We start from the raw sequence: 23,197 nt of genomic DNA, 5'->3' as shown, positions 1-23,197 counted from the left end.
GTAAATGTCATGCCTGATAGTAAAGGAGGAGAAATTGTGCTTAGTTGGTTGTAATTGTGGCTAAAATCATCAAATAATTATGGAAAGGAGTAGATTCACTCTAATAAATTCAATAGAAAATCAGGACAATGCACATGAAAAGGGAATTCAACTATGATGTCTGCAAATCCTTTCATTTCCCTCCAATCATGTTATTAAATGTTCATAGGTACAAATGAATTTTCACATTAAAAATATGAAATACTAGTGGGAAGCAGCCTCATAGCACAGGGAGATCAGCTCCGTGCTTTGTGACCACCTAGAGGGGTGGGATAGGGAGGTTGGGAGGGAGACACAAGAGGGAGTGGATATAGGGATATATGTATATGTATAGCTGATTCACTTTGTTATACAGCAGAAACTAACACACCATTGTAAAGCAATTATACTCAAATAAAGATGTTTAAAAAAATTTGTAATTAAAAAAAACATGAACTGTACTTCTTTGTATTGTCTAATTTCAACCCCTGCTACCTCATTGTAAGCTCTGTTTCTATCACAAATTCTTACTGAAGAAAGAAAACAAAGCCTCCAATGGTGGCTCTAGAAAAATCTCAAAAGCAAATTTCATACTTTAAGTAGGGTGTTATGGGGAAGAGGTACAACCCACCACTTTAACTTTGTGCAATATAATTTCAAATACTTACGGTAATCAGTGGTCCGATTTTACACGAACCCAAAGATCTCAGTGCTTTACCCTATATGCAAAAATCAATTTCCCAGACATTTAATTATTTCAATTGTTTCTCCGTGATGCCCTATAAATCTCCAAACACCTCAAATTACACATCTAGACACAGTAATATAAATAGTTGGCATTTATTTGCCTAATTTAGAATGAAATGATGCTTATTTCAGGATAGTTGTTCTTTAACTCCACCAACCCTAAGGGTCAAGAAAATTACAATACACAAAGGACAATTTTTAATGATGTCATCTTTGGGAATAATTATAAAATAGTCAAATGTCTTTAGTGTCCCCAGGCTCAAAAACCTATTCCCTTCTACCCTAATAAATGTTCACACTCATCCTATTCTATGCCTATCTAAACCTGGTCTTTCAAAGACACCTTAACAAATATGAGTGACCTTTTCCAACCACTTCTCTCTGGGGGCGACCTGCACTTCCATCTCTAACCTTCTGAGATTCTAGGTCCTTAGCATGTACTCATTTAGGTAAATGATTAAGCATTCTTTGTCAAAAAGCAGCATTTAAAAGAGCTCAAAACTTTGATATAAAAAGGCTGCATTTAAAGAGTTCAAAAGTTCTAAAAATGAAATCATACTCTTGGAGAAAATTCTGGCAACAGTGAGTAGCTGATAAGCTCATGGATGAAAAAAAAGAATCTGGCTCTTGAAATTGCCAAGCCACATAAACAAGTGACAAAAACCCAAGTGACAACTATGCCTTTGGGTATGTACACAGGTGACTGGTCTCTGGTCTGTCCTTTTAAGCTTTAGTGAAATCAGTATCAGCACTGTCCACAGGACACTTTGAATAAGCCGCTGAGTTTATCTGAGGTGAATTCAGCTCTCCTGACTTTTCCTCATGACTTTGTTTCCCTTGGCTTTTCACTGGTTGACAAACAGCCTGTCTCTCTTCTTGTTTGTGAATGTCGTTATTGATTCTGTGGTCACATTTATCTTCCTTGTACTAAACTAGTCCCTGGTATATGCCTTGAGTAAATTTGTCCTTTGTTGCCATAAATGACCTTAGTCTATGCCCTTCTTAGTGGAATTCTTATGGAAGTTGCATACACTTCCTAATGTTGTCACAGCCATTGAGGAATCATTTTGTAAGCTTCTGAGTTGGCATTGAATCTCCTCTAGCATTTAACATTCTAAAAACCTGTCCCTTTAAAATATATATATATATATATATATATATATGTCTAGATTTTAACTGATTCTCACTGCAAGGGATACCACTAGGTTGCCTTATCTTTCGAATGGTCCTATATATTGGCATGACTTAATAACCAGTAAAAGTCAAACAAATGGCGCCTGTCCATCACGTATTGGATTTCAACAGATACAGAGCTCTTCTGACAGAAGCAGTCTGAATTTTTTTCTGATTTTTACACCTCCATACTTTACATACAGAAAAATACCAAATACACAGCTACATTTATGATTACCAGTGAGCTCCATAACCACAAATCCATCCAGCAAAATTTGGCCCTTAGCCTTAGCCTCCATAACCTACCTCATATTCATCAATATATCTGGCTGGCTAAAATTAAATTTGAGTTACCTATAGTTATTTGGAATGCATTTTATATGGTATGGATCTTGCATGACTCAAAAATATAGGATGTAGCATGATTAATTATATTTTTCCTTAAGAAAGAACGAATTATACAGAAGGAAAAAAATCTGTTGTGTATAGCTGATGAAGAGAGCGCCCTCAAGTGGTGACATGTGGATACTGCAGGCATTAAGACCTGACCTATAAAGACCTAACCTGCTTTATAGCTGACAGGTTTATCAAGTCATGGGTCCATCCTCTGCCCACTGCAGCCATTACTAGTTAAGTTAGCCTTAAAATCTATCTCAGTACAACTTGTTAAGTAGCTATATGCAGTCAGTTGTGACTGGCACTTAAGATATAATTTTTGGTCCTTTAATTAACCACAGAATCATTTAGATAAAATACCCAAAGGTAATCAGATTCACCAGGAACTTACTAGTAAGACTCATGTGTTCAGGTTTCTGATTTTATATTTCATTCAGTAATTTTCTTTACATTTTAATAATTCTGTGTTAATGATTTGAATGTCCGAAAACAAACAGATAGGAAGAAAAACTTAATTCTGCAACTAAACCACATCACCATCATGTGTTTTCTCTCTCCTCTCTCTCTCTCTGTATCACACACACACACACACACCATGTTTCAGCATCATTTCATTTAGGGATCTCTTAGCCTAATAACTGTAGTTTATTCTTAACAAGACAATCTAATGATTTTTATTCTGTCATCACCCATCTACATACAAATAGAGTCATACAATTTGTAGCATTGCTAGTTCTATGCATAGTTCATAGATACTGAGGACTCACATCCTAAAGTAAAATTATTGACAAAAAATATAAAAGTATACATTCGTGAATGGGAACACTTAACTAGCTGTTAGTATTTCAAGAGTGAAGTTGTAACTAGAAATCTTAGAGAACTGAGAGCGTCAAGACCATCATTAGATCAGTGGAACTCAAAAATTGCTGAGACATCAATAACAGAATTATAGAACTTAAAGTTCAATGGGAGACTGTGAATGGTCACTAAATTGATTGTCTGTTACAGAAATTGAGCACCAAGAGTTGAGAGGTTGAGATGAGTGAAGTGGAAATATTAGCAACATTAATAATGGTGGTTACAGCATCTATTTAATGAGTAACCATTACATGGGTATCAGACAATGGTAAAGTACTTCCTGTTGATGAAGGGCAAGGAGGACCGATGAAAGATGCAGAACACTCCAGATTGGTAGATGGCAGTTTTAATAAGAGAGAGAACTTACATACAAGGCTTGTCTTGGGTGCCACAAAACCAGTAATCTCTTCACCTGCCCACCAGAATCTTAAAAGCCTATATAAAGGTCTTTAATTGGGTTCAGTCACGTATACTGTTCAGACTGTCTTGACAACACATTTCTCTCTCAAGGCTGCATCTTTGAAAACAGTTCTGGTTGTGGGGACAGTGAGCAAAAGGTACATTCCAAGGACAGGGGAGGGGACAAGAAGCCTCTGATTGCCTGGGCCCAGCTTGCTGGTCAGTCATCACATCCTTTTGATGACTTCCTCCAACACAATAGCTCCACAAGGCAAATATTATTAGCCTTATTTTACAGATCATAAAACTAAGATCTGGAAAGATTACATAGTTCACTTGAAGTCACTTAGGTAACATATCACAGAGATAGGATGGTCTATGGACAATGGAGTTCACCTGGCCATGAAATAATAAAGACAAGCTAACTTATGCTGCAGTAACAAACAACCCCCAAAACTCGGTGGCTTGAAACTCAAGATTTATTGCTCTCTTACACTACATATTTACTGTGGATCAGTTTAAGTTCTGCTACATATTGTTCTCACTGGGGGAGTCAGGTTGAAGAAACACATATTGACGGAAAAGTTACCATCTATGACATTGCCAGTAGCCACAGCAGAAAAAGAGAGTGCTGAATTATCTAAAAGCTTCCAGCCAGAAGTGACACATGCTATTTCTTGCTCATATTTAATTGGCCAAAGCAAGTCACTAAATTTAAGGGCTGGAAAGTAGAAGTTTACATATGACCAGGAGGAGGAATGGAAATATTTGGTAGACACTACTAATGTCTAACACATGTACACTTTGCTTAATGGATGCCAGATGCCAGATGCCAACAGGATGAAATCCAAGCATGTTTATTTGTCTTAGAAAACCCAGTATGATGTGGCCTCTGATTATCTGCCATACATCATCCCATCAATTTCCCACAGGAATCCTATATTCCAGTGATCTCAAACCAGTAATTATGCCTCCAAACTATCAAGCTATGTCATGCCCCATGCATTTGTACATAAGGTACACTTTGGGATTTTCATTCCACTTATATCTGCCTGATGAATTTCTCCTCTTCTTTCAGGACCCAGCTCAGGGTTTTCTTGTGCTATGAAGGTTTATCAGCACACTCCACCCCTGACCCACATGTGCCAGGGCTGTACCTCTATTCTATCCTCATCAAACAGTATCACACTCATTTGTTTACATGTTATTCTCGTCTATTAGACTGTAAGTGTTCTGAGTGCTATATCTCTGGATCATTGCTAGTACTCAATAAATAATGTCTGGATGAAGGAATAAAGTCATCTGTATTTTAATAGGGGATACGAAGATTTAGCAAAAAAAGTATATCATAAGTATTAAACTGTCATTAATAAACCAGGGAAGGTTTGAAAAAAATATAGGATGGTAGGAGATAGGCATATCAGCAGTAGCTTTTTATCCTTTACTGTTAAAACTAACAATTTTTTCTAAGTAACCATTTTTTTTAATGCAACCTGGTGATTTTATACTGGAGTGGAAGGTCACATATATATGAGTAGTTTGTGAGGCTTTTTCAAATGATTGTTATCGATTAGAGACTTCTCCCTAGAAAATCAGATGTTTCAAGTTTCCCCTATAATGATTTATTGAGAATTATTACCTTGGTGAGCAATGAATTTTCTCATCTAGTAACATTTATTTTCTGTAGATATGCTGGAGATAAGTATATAATTTGTCCCATTTTACAGAAAAGGGAACAGGTTCAGAGAAGTTAGTTAACTTGCCCAAATTACACGGCTGGTAAATGGCTGAAATGGGGTTCAAACTCAAGATTTTTGATGATGAAGCCATGTTATTAATAATTCCATTTGTATAATAAATGCAGTAGATGTAGTAAATAAATTTATCATACTCATGCATTTATGATGTTCTAATAAATCACCTTATGCTATGTTTTATCAGAGCGTTTTCCTTTTACAGTGTTTTTATCCAAAGAGCATTGATAAGGTATAAACTTCAGGTTTTATCACTTATATAGGTGATAGTTTGGAACTTACAAATTTTTCTGGAATTGTAACAGCTGTGGTTTTTGCCAAATTCTAGGGCCTTTTTTGGGTCTGGTGCTGCATGGTGGTTACACATCTAGAAATCTTATGACCATCCTACCTACCCCAGCTGTCACATGTCGTTGGGTAGACTATGCCCTTGAAATCTTTGGTACTTTTGACATTTAAAGGAAAAAAGCAATGCATTTGTTTTCCAAGAACTTCTCCTACCAAGAATTTCCTAATAGCACAATGTGACTGCCAAGGTTTGTAAAACACATTCTCCTAAATGCACACAATTAGCCCCAGGCCAGATTTCCATAGTTATTCATTCATTTGGACTCGAATTGTATCCATCTGTGAACAAAAAAATTTCTATCTGAAGGCACATCTAACCTTTGAATCTAAATCTAAATCTATGAAATATAGAACTAGGAACTTTTTTCTACTATCCAACATAAAGAAATTCTATATTCCTTTACAGAAAATTTTTTCAAAATTCTACTTAGAGATTACACTTGTTTATTCTAGCTTTCAGTGATTTCCTAGGCTTAGAATTTGCTTGAAGGCCCCGAGCAAATGCAAGTTGCTTATTTCAACAAGTCTTCTTCACTGGGGCAAATAATTAACATGACTGCTCAGTGAATTTTACCTTACAGAGAAATCAGGATGAGCAATTACTGAATGAGCAATTACTGAAGAAGGAGTGTCCAATTCCTGCTGTCTTTGCAACCAACAGACCACGCTGCCTCAAAATTATTTCCCACAAGTCGTTTCATTCACATTGGTTTTTAGGAGAGTCATTTCAACCCAACCTAACACTTATTCAAAGCCCAGGCTTAGACAGCATGAATGTTTCTTGGTAATACTTTTTCATCCATTCATACCTTCAGGGTTAGAACTTATTTTGCAGCATTTTTATTGTAATTACGTGCCTTAAAGACATTATTTTTTAACCTTTGCCTGGTAAGCGACAGCCTAAGAAAATGATACTTTCCACAGTAATGTAAAATAGGCATCACAACAGAAAAGAACACATTAATAATAAATTATCAATGAAGGTTAAATTTCTTCAACTCTTATGTATGCATGGATGTTACAATAGGATACAAAATAAGACAAATACTTTGTGGAAATGTAGGTTCATAATCATCAGACCCATGACAAAACATTATTCAATTCACTGAGATTTTTTTAAATGTGTACATATATGAAACTGTAAACATTAAGGTTATGGAATAAGTCTTTAATAAATTTCCTGCCTTAGTGTAGTATGGTTGTTAACAAGAGTATTTTGGAGTTGCATAGGTCTTAGTTCAGATCTTGACCCTGGAACTCATCAGTCATGTACCCTTGGGAAGATTTCAGAATCTCAGTGATCAATATTTTATCCAACTTTAAATGAGAGTATCAATATCTACAGCTAAAGATTGTGGGATGATTAATACAATTTTGATGTATGTAAATAAAACACTTAGTATAACACCTTGCACAATATATATGTTAGTAAGCAATATTTTTGTTCTAATTAACATCATCATTCAGAAATAGGGGCTGGATGCAATGCTTTACAGGAGTTTGCAAGTAAATGTCTGCATGTATGGTATACATATTTATATATGGCAAAAGAGAGAATACAAGAGGAAGAATATGCTCTGGAAGGTTATAGCACATATGTTCAGAAATTTGATGAGGTATCCAACATAGTAATAAATTTAATTTCAGAAAGAAAGTAGAACTCTATGTAAATAATATTACTAAAACATCCAGTTAAGCAGATACCTTATGAAAATACAATATTTGTGTTTCCACAGAGTTTCTATATTTCTGAAAGCCGTCCTGATGAGGAAAGTTGTCTGTGGCACTGGTTTATTAGTTCTTGGCTTATGCTGCCTTAAATAATTGTTTTTGCAGGTGGAAAATCTTCTTGGAAAAAGAATAGGGAAAATCAAACTTCCTGCACTGAAATGTGACCAGAACAATAAGCAATGTTATTAGGTGACCTTACCAGTTTGTAATCTCAGCTGAGAGCACTTAAGCTGTATACTGGAACAATAATCTTGGATATATTTCCTCATGTCAGAATGAGTCTCTTAAGACTATTAAGGAAGCAGAAATAAGTTGTCTGACTTAGTATCCCTTTCTTAGAAAACTCCCAAATGATCTAAGGCAAGCCTCTGAAAATTCAGAAATCAAGACATATTAATTATAACAGGATATATGTCAGGGATTATATTATTCAAGACATCTGGGGCATCTTCAACAAATAATGAGAAGGAAATTTTAATCAAGAAAACCGTGATACTTATTGAATGTATCTCAAAAGTACATGGGAAAAAAACTATCCAATGTCTTCATCCTGGACAAACACATAAAGAATGGTATAGAAATAAGTATTTACTTTAGAAAGAAACCTGGGTTCAAATTTAACTCTATCACTAACAAGCTATTCCACCTTGGGCAAATTACTTAATATCTCTGAGTCTCAGTTTCCTTGTAAGTATAATGATGATAATGATACTTTGTAGATTCTTATGAGGGTCAGTTGAAAAAATGTACTCAGAAAACACCGCTGAGAACCTGATGCATGGTACCAAACAAATGTTAGTTTCACATATCTCTAAATACCTGTGTCCTCAGCATAAATTGACAGTTATGTGGGATACATCACGTAAAATACTACTACCAGTGCAACGAAGCTAGATTATTTGGGCGATTCAAGCACTATTCATTATGTGAAGGCATTATTTTGCTGCAGCTGACTCTTACTGCCTCTTGAGATTCAATCTTTAATATTTAGGTATTTTAACAGCCAGCTGTTAAACAGTTGGTAACTTGAAAAGGGCCTGGTGGGAGTGTTACACTGTGGAAATTGGGAGATACTAAAAATGAGGGTTTTGTTTTGTTTTGTTTCGTTTTGTTGTCAGAGATTTGGTTAACTGAATTTTAGCACACCACTGTCTAAAAGAAAGGTTAGAATTTGAGAGAAAGAGGAATTGGTAGAACCAAGTGAATTTTTCTTAATAAAATGTTGAAATCAATATTTCGAAATTTTTTCAAAAATGTTTTTAATTAACAGACTAATTGATCAATAATATATATCCTTAGTTTTGGTTCAGTGACTTCCCTCTATCCAAGTGCTCTGTGGATCTTCTATTTCTAACATCACACTGGCTATTTGCTGTTCACTTTTGTTCTCCTGCACCAAGTTCCATTCAATTTACCAAGCTGGTGTTTGTAATAAAATATATTTCTGTGTATTATGCTTCATTCTTTCATTCATTCAACAAAAATTCTGTGTCAATTTTGTGCCAGGCCCTGGGGATATTCAAGGTCCCTATTGTCTAATGAAGAATCTAACATTGGGTGCTTTTTATATGAATAGAGCATTAATTATCTCAACAACCCTATGATGTCATCCCCATTTTACAGAAAGGTAAACCAACCATAATTCAAAGGCTTGTAGCTGACAGAGTTAGAGCCAGGCAAAATAACTCGAGTCCATGTTCTTAATCTCAATCCTTATATAGCCCCTCTTTGAGACGGAGACAAGTTAAAAATTGGTAACAAATGAATGCAATAAACTGGGAGGTTTTGTAAGGGATTTTGGAAATTAAATTTCTATAGCCCTGGATTATTCTGGTACTTCACAATGCTAACCTTTCTGGTGTATGCTCAGCAAAACTGCCAGGTGCTTTTTATCCTAGTGAGATCTCTGTTCTCTCTCTCTCTCTGAAACTTGGTCAGAAATGCATTGCAATGATGTAGTGGGCGGCAAGTTTTATCAACCATTCTATGAAAAGAATAACCAGCAATAATTTTCCAACACGGACTCTATATGTAGGGCCTTAGGGTTTTCTTGTTTAGTCATTTTATGACCCATTATATCAGATAATATTGGTTCTTATTCAATATGCATCTAATTGCTAACATATATAATAGTAGCAAGTCTAATGAGAAGTTTAGTTCTGGGTATTAGACTATGGCCTAAGGCATAGGAAGAACATTCACAATTCAACACACGATAAATGAGACTAGTGTGTTAGAGGTTATTGCTCAGAAGTAATCTATTCTCTGTAGTGATTCAGAGCTGGCTAACTAATGAGAAATAACACTTGATGAACAGGGAAAGGGAGAAGTCAAGCTGCTGTACAGTCAACAAAGGCTTCAGTCAATCCCATAAGGGATTCTGGAGCTAGGATGGCGAGAGGTCTGGCCACTAGTGGGTTAGTTAGATGGTGTTTGTTGGCCAGGGAAGGGAGAATACCATTGAGGGAGGGAGGTGAGGCAAACCCTGAAGAGGCTGTTGTCTGGCAGCACTGCCAGAAGCTGGGATAAAAAGTCCTTCATTTTAATTGTTATATTAAACAATATAATGTCTTATCATCCCAAGTGGGACTCTGGTTGGGGCATTGAAGCATCCCTAACAGAGACTAATACAGAATTCTGAAAAAGAAGAGTTTGAAACTAAAGATGACTTTTTTTCCATCACTAACTCCAGAGGACAGGCTAATGTGAATATGGGTGACCAAATGACCGACACTAGTAATTTGGACACAGTTATTCCCAAGGTGAAGCAGGAGACAAACTAGAGTCTGTAGCACTTTTACTCATATTTGGCTCCATAATCTAAGCTTGTAATATTGCGTGACCTCCAGAATACAGTTCCCATTCACAGCATTGTTTTTCATAAATTCATACTGATTATTTTTCCTATTTCTGATTATTCTGTCTGCAAATTTATCTCCCATTTCTGGCCTTGACTCCATAATCAGATTTGACAGTCAGCCTTATTTTCCAAGCAACAAATATAAGTTCCCCTTTCATTGTTCAAATAGCAAGCAGAAAAAAATAGATATTTCTAAGATTGCTAAGGTGTGGATTAAGATATTACAAATAGAGAAACAAATTACAAATGACTACTCCTTTCTACTAAATTCTTCATATATATATATGTCAGTTCACCAGAAATGAGGTAACAGATTCTACCGTACAGAAGTATTTAAACCAAGCTAGATGTATACTTTTTGTTTGGACTATAAAAGGCATTGCATTAACAACTTTGTTGTATCATAATACTCTTATACTACAGAATGAGTTTCTAGAAAGTTTGTTATATTAAACAATATAATATCTTATCACCAAACATGTCAATGACTTTTTTTAACATCTTTATTGGAGTATAATTGTTTTACAATGGTGTGTTAGTTTCTGCTTTATAACAAAGTGAATCAGTTATACATATACATACGTCCCTATATCTCTTCCCTCTTTCAATGACTTATAATATTTCTTAGTGCTCTAAGAAGCATTAAATCTCTTTATGTTCAAGTGTGTCTTTAGAATTTCTTCAGACCAATCATCATGCAATTGTTCAACAAATATTTGAATATCTGATATGGGCCAAGCACCATTCTCGGCACTGAGGATAAAGAAGTGAACAAAACAAAGATTCTGCTCTAATGAAGTTATACTCTAGTGATGGAAGGTAAAAAATAAAAACAAATGTTTATGAGTAACACTAAAAAGAATGAATAATCAAATAAGTAAATAAATATATCAGTTATGAGACACTGGCCTATGCTTTGCAGGGAATTTAAGTAGGGTGATATGACAGAGGTAACTTCTCTAGATTGGGTAAGAGTCTGGGAACATCCTTTTGTGGGGTGATTCCTAAGTTGAATGCCAAGAAGGCATCAGCCTCTCAGTGGTCAGAGAAAGGGCATCCCAGGCTTAAAGAACAAATACAAAGTCCTCAAGGCAGGAATAAATTTAATGTGTTCAATATTCAGAAAGAAAGCTGGCATGGTTGGAGCTTAGCGAACAAGGACCCGAGTGAGAAACAACAAAGTAAGAGAATAAAACAAGGGTCAGATAATTGAGGACTTTATAAACCAGGTTAGGTGGAAGAAGAAAAAAGAAATAGAGTAAGAGATAAAAGAAGAAAAAGAGTAAATAGATGGAAGAAGGCAAGGGGAAAAGAGAAGAAAAAAGGAAGACAGGCTAGCAAATATTTTGAGCAATAAAATATTGCTGCTGTCAGAAGACATAAAATCTTGTTGAAGTAAACTTTTAATGTAACAAAATGAAAAACAAGACAATCCACAGAATTTTGAGGGAGACTAAAGCATACTGGCCTAGGCTACTAGGCTCCCTTGACAGGACGTTCATAGGAGAGTGAATGACCACAGCATGGGCTCGGCTCGATGTCTGAAAAGGAGAAAGCAAGAAATCAGCCAAAAACACTAATCTTAAATCAAGTTACTAGAACTACAAGATTTTGATTAAAATGGATGTATTTGTTTCTGGGAGGTTATAGTACAGAAAAGAGGTTGGGGTCAAACTCTGATGACAGGTCCGAAAAGAAGAAACTGATACAGGATTCTGTATTCATAAAGAGCAAGGGACACAAATAAATAATCTAGAGGTCCAGTAGAAAAAGAAACCAGTTCAGGTCAGGGGACAAAAGAAGTGATTTTCTGAGAAGGCAGATGATGATTATTCCCAGGCTGTATTGGAGGGGTGTGCTTCCACTGCACACTCCACAGGCTGCAATGCATGGCATCACAGGCAGTTGCCATCCTATAGCCCGAGATTCACTGTGGGCTGGCTTCTCAGTTACTCTGCCCTCATGGGTCTTTTTGTGAAAGGAAGAGGTGTAGATTATTTTTCTTACTACCTCTATTCCTGAACAAACTACTCCTAGAAATTATACTTTATAGTCATAATTTACATGCACATAACTACCAACCTTAAATATAATAAAATTAGACTCATATTATCAAGTCAGCACCATAGTGGACATGTGATCATTAATATCCAGTAATGTACACTATTAAACAGAGCGATCGCTTTAGTAAATTAAAAGTGAACATTATGTAACAGAAGAGATTTGATTAAGAGTTTGCTTATTCTCTAATTATCTTTGGAATTGTGCTATGTATCTCTCCTCTCTGGTTAGGTAGCTTAGTGCTTTAGAAAGGCTACTTGGTTAAGAATCAAAAGACCTGCATACTGGGCACGTTTGTGGTACCTTTTTGACAGTGGAAGAAACAGCAATTTCCATGAAGGCAGAAATCATGTCTGTTTTATTAACACTAATTTCTCAGTGCCCAGAAAGGACATGAACTATAGAAGCTGCACAATAAGTATTTGTCATATGAATAAATGAAAGGAGGAAGTCACTGAACCTTCCGTACCTCAGATTTCTCTTTGAAACGTGGCTGACAGTGATATAATCTGTCCTGCCTAACTTGGTGCGTATACTTTTCCTGGAAAAGTATAACTCATAAGCAAGAAATTTATTTTTATTATAAGCAGTGCTAAAATTCAAATTCGATTCGTTAATCCAAAGAATCTACTTCACAATGGTTCTCTGTAAACCTTTTAATTGATTTTCATGTTAGATGAACAACAACATGAAAAGCAGAGGTAACATTTTGAAAGGACTAACTTACAACCCATTGTTGTTTCTGCTTCATCATTTATGTTATTGGAACAGAGAAAAGATACAGATAATTTCAAGGGTACATAATCCAACAGTCAGATGTACAATACTTGGCATTGTTATGTGTTTTTGTACTTTTATTTGAATAAAGAGATGTCTGGTGTTCTGGTAATTGAACTAAAACAAAATAATGAAGTCACAGTGACAATACTTGGTTCAGGATTTCCTTATCTTCAGGTTCCTCTGCTTAATGTCCCTGCCCCTTAATCCATACAGACTGACATTGCTCTGGGCCTGGATGACCTTTTTCTCCCCTGAATGAAAGAACCCATTTATTTAACAAAAGCCAATGGAATACCTACTGGATGACTGACATGGGATAGAAAAATTAGTAAGTTCAACACAGTTGAGTGGGAGAAACAGACACATACACTATTCACACTACAATGTGATAAGAATTAAACTAGAGCCCCTTGCTATTTTCCTTCCTACTCAGAGGAAGGAAACTTTGCCTCCAGAGACTTAGGAGATTGAAAGAGATCACATAGGAAAGCATAGCCTACCTTTCTTCCACTTCAACTTGTTGCATAACTGGAGAGCTTCAACTGCTTTTCTTTAGAATATTCAAGTAATGGAAAATAAAAACAAAGTGAAAACAATGACAGAAATCTCTTCCCAACTACCTTCAGATTTGAGGAATGCAGCTAGGTGAAACTGTTCATCATCAGGGTAATAATGTTCACATTGACTCTAATTTGGCTGTGTGATAGAGGTGCTAACTTTTTCAGTGCTTGGCTCTGAGAACTTTCTGGCTCAGTCGTGGGGTTAGCTGCCTAAGACCCTGCACAGTGCAGTAGCAAATCTCAGGAGATTGAGAGCTTATGGTTTACTAAATTTAATTTAACAGTATTCAGGATAAACTAAGGTCAATCACTGAAAACATATCATCAGGCAATTTAGAGCCATCACCCATTCAACAGACCTACTGGATTTTCCAGGTAACGATTGGTTAGATTAACCAACAACCTGGTTATAGTGAAATCTGCATTAACATCTGGGGTGGTCTAACTACTTAACTAATCTAAAAAGACAACTCTCCTAAATCTTGGGTTGGTTCCTTTCTTCAATCCTTGTAGTAGCTTCTCTGCTTTAGTAAAGAAAAGGGTCTTGTTATCTTAAGTATTTTTTTGTCCCTGTAGGTTTTTTTTTTGGCTAGATAGCAAATGGTATCATCATTTTAGTATTAATGAGTTATTCAAGTTCTAAGGGTCTCATTCTACTAAGAAAGAAAAATTTATTATAACTTTGTTTCCCTGCATGATAAGGCTACCGTTAGTTGTACAAGATTAAATTAACCAAAGAACTCTTGCACAATGGAAATTCACTGTTAATACATTATCACAAAATTTGTGATCTTTGACTATTTATCAGAGTCGGGTGAGTACTAACAATAAAGGAAAACAAGACAAACGCAAAACTCACTTTATGAAGAAAATTTAAATAACAATAATGGGCAAATAGTAATACATAAGTTGTATTTTGAATGCTAGAATCATATTTAGCAAAATAGAATTTTTTTTTTTTTTTGCGGTACGCGGGCCTCTCACTGCTGTGGCCTCTCCCGTTGCGGAGCACAGGCTCCGGACGCGCAGGCTCAGCGGCCATGGCTCACGGGCCCAGCAGCTCTGCGGCACGTGGGATCCTCCCGGACCGGGGCACGAACCTGCGTCCCCTGCACCGGCAGGTGGACTCTCAACTACTGCACCACCAGGGAAGCCCGAGAATTTTTTAAAACACAAAGTATTCACTCTCCATTGTTTTTAAAATGTATGCCATCATGCTTCATATTTATTAAATTATTTATTCCAAGCAACGTGATCACCTGGAAATATATGTCATAGACACATAGAGATTTAGCAATATTTTAAGGATTTAATTCCTAGGTAAAAGGAGATATACTGGTGTTTTTAAGGTTGAACCTAAATGAAATTAGCTCATATTTACTCAGTCCAGCACTGAAGAAACAAAGAATCTTCACTGCCCCTAAAGATGTTTTGAATTTTTGTCTTTTAGACCCATGTCTTATGTCTAATAATTTTGTATTTTACTTTTAAAATAAAAATAATCACCCATTAGTCCTTGAATAAAGTCTTTTAAAGTTGCTCTATTAAGGTATCCATTTTAAGGAGGGTAAAAGAGGGAGCAAAGTTATTATTCTAGAAGAATTAGTCATAACCAAAGCAGAAGCCAGGAATGATCACAGGGAAACATTTCTGAGGATAATTTAATGACATTACTAAAACTGTGGGGATCCATATACCACCTAGATGATTAGGAAAGGGGTTAATAGCTAAGCCATTGTCTGAAGCCCACTGAATCACCGGTCCCTTTGAAAACTGATTGGTCCTCCTCTTCTAAAGATGGGGTTTTAAAATTTAAGAGAAGCTCCAAGCAGCAGAGCCAAAAGATAAAAAGGACACCGACCTTGAATGAGTCTAGATTTCTCTTCATAGGTAAAAGAGTGAGGTAAGATATCAAATCTTTGCTTTCATAATTTTAAGAACACAAATCAGTCAACTCTGTAGGATAAACTACCAAAGTCACCCTAAATGCTTGTGTAGGTCAATGATTTGAACTAGGGCAGGAGTTTTCAAATCTGGAGGACAAGAAATAATATATTTCCACGGGATAGACTATAAATCAGTATTACAGTTTAATTTTATAAACTATTTCCTTGAATTAGAAAAATTTTGACTCTGTCACTTAGTTTTAATATATTTTAATGTTATTAGAATTTTAAATAGACACTACCTGGTACTGAACTGCTATCAGAGCTTTATTGTGGTATTCTTACCACTACATTAAATAGACAATAAAATTGTTTGCATAATAAAGACCTAGTTCATTGACCCCAGTCATGGGCCTCCCCTGGTCCAAAGGACCCACTACCTACAATGTAGAACAGCACAGGGAATGAGGCCATCTTGTTCATAAATTCATTCAACTACATCACATGCCGCCAAATAAGTTATTTGAGGCAAGCTAAAAGGAAAAGCAAACAATTTTTGTTTTTATAAAAAGCTGCTCTGAGAAAAAGAATGAGTTCTGTTACAGATATTTATAAATGTACCTTTTTTATTTTAAATCCTAATATATAAGTAAATACTGTAAAATTCAGCCAACTATCCTTCTGATTGAACAATACCAGCTAATTTACTGTTATCATGATTTTTACATAGAAAATCTTTTTTAAACCTAAGCTTCACAACATATTTTCTAGGTATTTCATCTGAAAATGAAAACTATAATTCTTCTTGGGATACTGGGAGCCACAATATCAGCCCCAGTAAGTGATGTCATGGTACAATTGAAATCATTGTGTGAAACCCATAACAAGTCTTCTTCTACCATTTGTGTTTTTTGTTTTTTTTGTTTAGCTTATTCCACAGTGCCTTATGTCTGCAAGCAACAGCAATGAAGTTAGTTTAAATACTTAAAACAATGTCCCTCATTTTTTTATTTCTTTGTTTTATAGAAACCCAGTGGGGAAGAGATACAAAGCTTTCTGTTGATTTATCCTGCAATTCTACCCACTAGCTCTTTATATCCAAATGCATTTCCAATGTTTATGTTTGTTTTGTATACCAAGTTGTTTCTAGAATATTACTTTGCCTCCCTTGTTTGATTGCAAATTCTTTAAAAGTAGAGACAGATTCTTGTATACCTTTTTGTTCTAATAACACCTGATATGGTGTAAATAGGTGTTTAAGAGCATAAAATGACTAACTAAACCACTGGAATGGGCTAAAGTTGTGCAATCTCATATACAGCAGGGGAGGGGTAGTTAAATCCTAACCTCTAATCACTGTCATTTATTATAAGCTTAGTAAGAAAACATCTCACCTCTAACAGGAAATTATGATCAGCTAGCTCTGACTTGTGATATATTTGTAGTAAACGTTCTTAATAGTTTTAGCATGTGCAGTAATCTTGTTTTCATATTATCTTTCCTTCTCTAGTTACTTCTGAACCTTAATAATGCTCAGCTTCAGCCACTACGGCTTCAGGTACCCCTACCTCAAAAATTATTTCAAGAATACATTTCTACCACTCATTTCTTGTGGTACTTGGTATGAGAACAAAATGTTTTCTGATTCTAAAATCTTAATTTTTAAAGTTATGAATTTGTCCTATATATTCTAACTACCATTTGTTTGAAGACTAAAGTAAAAACTATAATCAGGTGAACATTTATTTATTGAGAACTTGTTATATGCCGGGCACAAAGTCTCATAACTATGAGATATTTAAATTAACCATTTTACACAAAGTCATATTCAGCTAAGTGGTTAAAAAAAAAAAAAGAAGAAGAAGATTTGAAACCAGTCTGGCAACTGCAAAAACTGTAGCCTTTATCCACCTCATTCTGTCCCATATGTCACATTATGAGCACTGGGGATTTAGCATTGTTCCTGCTGCTTGCATGGCTCACAATGTGCCAGGATCTGCCCTTTTTTATAATGGAGCAATGGAAATATAGAAAATGTTTACATTTTGTCTCCTTCTTGCTCAGGAGTGATTTTAAATTCTTTTTGAAATGAAAGAGAAATGCTTCCTTTCTTTTGTGTCTTCCCAGGATCCATTTAATTCATGGATTCCTCCTTTCCCTGGGATTCTACAACAGCAGCAGCAGGGCTCAAATTCCAGGACTCTCCCGATTCCCTTTATCAACTCTCGACTGGTTTGCTGGACAGGTCCCAAATCAGATACCCTTCCCAGGACAGGTCAGTTTTGCCCAAGAAACCCGGGCAGGACAGCTGAACCCCTCACAGCCTCAAACACCACCGCAGACCAAACAGGGCCCTAATAAAATGTAAGTCGGACCTCTTCCATCTTGTTACCCAGAAGAGAGATAATGCACATGGAATGTGAAAAAGAATATGAACCAGCTTTGAAATAAGACAGGAGTTATTGAGCAAGAATTCTTTCTCATAATATATTTCTACCATCACTGGAAGTAATTCCTTATCTTTCTGATTTCTGTCATAAAAAATGCTATTTAAGTCAGCAGTCCAGGACAAATCAAAAGTGTTAAAACATGTCTTGGAAAGGATAACTAGGGAAATATCATCTTTAAAAAAAGGGCAATTTGCGTTAATGATGGTACACACAATAGATGACTTTTTGTCGTCATAGAAGTCTGCTAATACAAATTATACATTTGTATGGCTAGGTCTAAAGAACACAGCTCTGGAATTTTAAATTAAAAAGTCAAGTATAACTTTTTTATAATTCCTTTTTTGGCAGGTTATGCCCTCTGTGTTCTCCTTCAAAATGCCTCGTGAACTAGCACAGGTAAATGAAAGGAATGCCATCACTCCTATACAGAGATGGCTGTATACCCTCTCCATTGAATGCTTCTTCTATATTTGTAGCTCTTATTCCTACAGCAGGGCTACAAACATGTACAGTGCTATCACGATCTAGATACCACCACTGCTGGGCTGGTAACAGTTTGTTAATATTAGGCTCACTTAAGAGCTCCAAAAGAAAGACCAGCCGAGACTCTTCAGGACCCTTGAGTTTCCAGGACATTACTTTGTTGGGAATTAAAGAGCTCACTAAGCCTTAGGTTGTGTCCTCTCTGCACCTAGAATGCTGGCATTTGGTAACAACTCTGGAGAAATACCATGGGCTGACTTTGCCCAACCCTAAATTTTGGTTCAGAGAAAGATGCATTAACCGGATAAAATACCATATGATACAGAGAGAGTTTTTCTGAGTTATGCTCAAAATATTTTCAGTTTAACTCCAATATTACAGTCAAATGGTGGTGATTTCCATTAAATAACAGAATCTTTAAAAAATGAATGCAAACTAGTAGAATCGTTAAAGTGATATAGAAAACCCTCTTAATGTTTGGGTAGTTAATTTTATAATATCCTGGGCTCAAAGAAATAGTGATATGGATAAATTATATTATTCACCAGCAGAATATTGACCGTTTTGTAAAACATTACACCACTTGGCTTTAATGTAATCATAATTATGTAATTTTGTCCACTCCTATTATAAAACAAAAGTTACCTCTAGACATTATCTCATTCCATGCCACAGCATTTAGAGAGTTAGATGCCTGACAAGTGGAATTACTTCATTTTAAGGATCAAGAAACTAAGTCTTTATGAGATTAAGTTCCCAATCCTGATGAAAATAAATAGCTGAGTTAGAATATAATTCTTCACCCTTCCTTTAACCACCTAACCAGTGGCTCTCCAACCTGGCTTTGCATTAGAATCTCTGGTGATGATTTTGAAAATTACAAATGCCTGGACCCTGTCCCACACCTAATGAATAAAAACCCCATGAGTAGATCAAAACTGATTATCTGTTAAAATGTTCAATTAGTGTTTTTGATCGTTAGCTAGGGTGAAGAACCACTGTACAAAATATACCTCTTCTCAAACCATAGTTATCATTTTTTTAGCTCTTATATCCAATAAGGTTTCATTTAATTATACAAGGAAAGAAAATAGCACACAAAACCCCATGTATGTACAATGATCCTCATTTTCTATAAACACATATGCATATACAGACATAAGTGCAAGCTAATACATGATAATGTGGGTGGTGAAATTGCAGGTGATTTTATTTGTTCCTTGTCTATTTCTGGATTTTTGAAGTATTCTACAATACTTATGGACTGTTTTAATAAAGTGGCAATTATTAAAGGAAATACATTCCTGAGAATTCATTCATTATGGTAGAATTTCTAATACCATGTTCTGCAGAATATATAGTTTCAAAAAAATAAATGGAAAATGCTGTACAGGCTGTCTTCTTAGATACTTGCAAAGTAATTTATATATAAAGTCCAAGGTGCCCTGTTAAAAAAGCCTGTTATTAGTTGAATTCACTACTTCCTAATGTGTCTGACCAAGCAACATTGAAACAAAGTCCAGTGTCACTTGCAATACAAGTTTACTCTAAAGTTTGGGAAGGACTGCTTCATGTGTTCTTTTGTTCATAAAATTGCTAAACACAAATCAGCTTTAATACAATATTGATATTAGAGGGTATTTTTTTTTTAAGTCTTGAACTAAAGGAAGCTCTTCTATACTTTTCTGTTTACAAATAGATGCTTCTGTACTACCCAGTTTACATGCTCCTACCCTGGGACCAGCCTCAACAAACAGTCGCACAGTCACCTCCGCAAACCAGACAGCTGCTGTTTGAGGAGCAGGTACTATAAGTGTTTGATTTTAGTTTGACTAGTTCCACCTGAGAATAAAGAAGATAAGGTAAATTTTCAGAGAAGAGAATATCTGATTATACTTAGTGCAAAAACTCAACAGCTTGAACTGGTGGTCATAAAAGGATATAGTGCTTTCTTTTAACATGTCACTAATTTGGAAATATACTCCAAGGCTGAATTTTGAAAGAGTAAAGTCAGTGAATGGACTTCAGCTGAATCAGAGGCCAAAATCTGAATCGTATTGGAAAATGAAGTTTTCTAACTTTTAAAAATCTACCAGCATCCCTTTTCTCATATACATGTGGTTATTATTTTTTTAAATAGCTACCATGATAAAAGGCACTTATGATCATCAGATCTTGAGGTAAAATTAGGTAACATTATTTTGAGTTTTGTGGACCTGCAATAAATTGGTAGAATTCTAATATAAATTCAGGTGTCTCATACATAACTAGATTTTAAGTAGAATGGAAATTAGTTTTTTTTTAAACTTATCATCACTTAAAACTTGCCTAATCAATTAGAGAAAACTGGAAATTATGCTTTAAATGACTGGTAGTAGTACTTCCAATTAAGTCATATTAACTTAAAGAGAAAGGGAGAGTTTTAACCTAGAAATTATATGGTGGTAAAAGGATGCTTGGTAATTTAACAATAATTTTTACCACCTAGGACATACAAACTTTCAAAAAAGTCTTTACTATAGTATAATGTGTGTGTATATATATATATATATATATATATATATATATATATATATATATATATATATATATATTTCAGTAATCATTTACCACCACATTATGACAAAAATCATCAGAGCAAACCTAATGCATTTTTCTAAATTCTGACAGATGCCATTCTATACTGAATTTGGATATATTCCACGACAAGCAGAACCTGTAAGTAAACGTATACCTTTCACTAAAAAAAAAAAAAAAGGAACTAACTTTTGGAACTGCTTGCTTCACAAACTATTAAATCTATCATTGCCCTTTAGTCAAAAACCACCAGGAACACACCCCTAGTTGGACAAAATTGGATTTATCCACTCATTGTAACAGGGGAGAACACACACTATGGAGAACTGTGGGGTGTCTTAACAGGAAGGTATTGGAATGACTTCTTACAGGGTCTGGCCTTGTGTCAGGTGATTTTGGGAAGAGTTAAAGGAGTGATGGTTCACCTTGGATTGGGTGTTCTCAAGTAGTGGGGGTAGTTCTGTGATTGGGTAACTTTCCAATTCTTACCTAGAAGGTAATGGAGAGAGGCAAAGACTATGACTGGTAAAGAAACAGGAATTATTCAGATTAGCCAGGACCTAAGGATGCCTGGTATTTCATGCCTTGCACAGGGACCTTGCTTTGGACAAGATTACAAAGTGGTGTTGTTTTGATTGTACTTCATCATGCTCAGAGGCGACCTGTCTTATGTTGGTGTTCTGTAGGATTGTTAATGTACAACAGGAGAACATGAACGTCCAGAATAGAATGTCAGGACGGCTCCTGAAAACACTGCAGCAGAGCTATTGTGTCAGTCCATTTTCTCAGCGTCAGGAGCTGCTTTTCTCTTTCTCAAATCTAAATTATTTTGTTCGTTTTTAAGAAACTAATTGAAGAAGTTGGGAAGGGTTTAACTGCCTTGGGTGCAAAACAACATATTTTATCGATTAATAATTTAGACTTTTTTAAACTTTGCAATTTTTCAGGTTATGCCGAGAGGACAGCAGCAACCAGCCTTTGATCCCTTCCTAGGCACAGCTCCTGAAATTGCTGTGATGGTAAGTTTCCTTACCACACTTTGCTAGCTACTGTAAATAAGCAACTGACAACCTACAGGTCCCTGCATTACTGTTCATTTTAATGAAAATGTTATTATTCCACACAATTATTACTTCTTCCCCCTGTAATCATTTTCCAAGCAAGATTCAATTCACTCAGTTCATCAAATATTTATTGAGCGTTACTACATGCCAGATACTCTCCTTGGGTACACTCATTTAAAGTTAGGTATTAAGACACATCCATGTTTGCTGGCATATATTTATAGTCTTTCTAAAGGATAGATTATAATCTAGAAAATTAATAAAGGTATTTACTTCTCAAATAAAATCCTTGCTTTGCATCTCAATCCTATTGCTTTATATTCTTCCCAATTTTGACCTTGTCCTTGAACCTGTAACCACTTTTTTTTTGTCACCCTTATAGCCAGCAGGAGGAGTGTCACCATATTTACAAAAAAAAATGATAAATTTTAAGCACGCCAATGCAGGAATTTTCATTCCTTCAACTTCACAAAAACCCAGCACAACAAATTTTTTTACTTCTGCTATTGACTCAACTATTACCCCAGAACTCATGGAAAAGAAGGTAGAGTAATCAAAGATTTATTTTATGTAAGAAATTGATGTCTAATAGAAAGTATAAAGTTAGTGCTTAATTTATAGGACTTAGTCTTAGAAATAATGACAGTTAAGATATAGTAGAATATATGGTCTTAACCTTGAATAGGAAGACCAATAATTGCTTACGGATAATCAATTAATCAGAATATAATTTAATTTTGATTTAATAAGAGCTTCTTATGCGTATCCTTTTTTCACTAGGCCAAGACCAATAGCCTAAAGGAACCATAAGATGTTATCCTAATCATTCAGAGTTTGGGGTAGGTATTTGCCAAGAGGCATGCCTTAAGTACCGTGACATGTTGTAAATTAAAAGAAAAAAATTATAAGGAGAACTAATGAAAAGGTGTACAACAAAATAAAAAAAATACAAAGCTAATAATAATTAAGAGATTTTAGCAATTTTTTAAAAATCAAAATAAATTTTTGAGGATCATGTCTGCCTATGCCATAAACTTGGTATAAACTCTGAA

The 23,197-nt window shown here is 35.4% G+C and overlaps 1 protein-coding gene across 1 annotated transcript; it reads left to right on the top strand.

Moving 5' to 3' along the window:
• The first annotated feature begins 16,357 nt into the window (after positions 1-16,357).
• On the top strand, positions 16,358-22,955 carry ODAM (odontogenic, ameloblast associated). The gene is given in 11 exon segments (XM_060011722.1): positions 16,358-16,408; positions 16,500-16,541; positions 17,082-17,129; positions 17,699-17,755; positions 17,757-17,939; positions 18,370-18,417; positions 20,204-20,308; positions 21,175-21,222; positions 22,029-22,104; positions 22,532-22,689; positions 22,926-22,955. Coding segments are annotated over 11 exon segments (846 nt in total).
• Positions 22,956-23,197: the final 242 nt, after the last annotated feature.

This window comes from Delphinus delphis, chromosome 5, assembly GCF_949987515.2.
Source record: "Delphinus delphis chromosome 5, mDelDel1.2, whole genome shotgun sequence".
NCBI classification, from domain to species: Eukaryota; Metazoa; Chordata; class Mammalia; order Artiodactyla; family Delphinidae; genus Delphinus; species Delphinus delphis.
This window is presented reverse-complemented; position numbering and strand designations above follow the sequence as displayed.